This window comes from Asparagus officinalis, chromosome 7 (assembly GCF_001876935.1).
Source record: "Asparagus officinalis chromosome 7, Aspof.V1, whole genome shotgun sequence".
Classification (NCBI taxonomy): Eukaryota; Viridiplantae; Streptophyta; class Magnoliopsida; order Asparagales; family Asparagaceae; genus Asparagus; species Asparagus officinalis.
This window is the reverse complement of record NC_033800.1, coordinates 118,286,274-118,286,646: the sequence shown is the minus strand read 5'-3', so window position 1 is coordinate 118,286,646 and position 373 is coordinate 118,286,274. Positions and strand designations below refer to the sequence as shown.

Sequence of the window (373 nt, the reverse complement as noted above, 5' to 3'; positions counted from 1 at the left end):
CCTTAAAAAAAAAAAAAAGAAAAAAACCGATTCCCAAATCCGAGCAAATTACTAGCGATCCTCGTAGAGTTTCATAAAATCAGATCGAGCAATGGCGATGGCGGCCTTGAGAAAAGAGGGGAGGAGGCTCGTCCTCTCCTCCAATCCCTCCAGCTTCGCTCGATCCGCAGTCTTCTCTGAGTAAGATTCTTTGTACAAGCCCTCATCTTGGTATGAGATTTTGATTGATCTCATGGAGTCGTGTTTATTAGTTTTTTTTTACTGAATTTGGGAATTTCCGTGTATTATTTTGAGCTGATGGAAAAATCTGTGATTATCATTGACCCCTCACGGATTATGAAAATGAGATCTTTAATCAAGATAAATGTCTTGT

General features: G+C 39.4%; 1 protein-coding gene across 1 annotated transcript in view; it reads left to right on the top strand.

The window, feature by feature from the left end:
• The window catches only part of LOC109850259 (ATP synthase subunit gamma, mitochondrial-like), a 6,418-nt gene continuing 6,051 nt past the window's right edge, over window positions 7-373 (top strand). Inside the window, exon 1 of the mRNA XM_020420233.1 lies at window positions 7-180. Within this exon, the coding sequence (XP_020275822.1) occupies window positions 92-180 (89 nt within the window). The 5' untranslated portion in view covers window positions 7-91. The remainder of the gene's footprint in view (window positions 181-373) is intronic.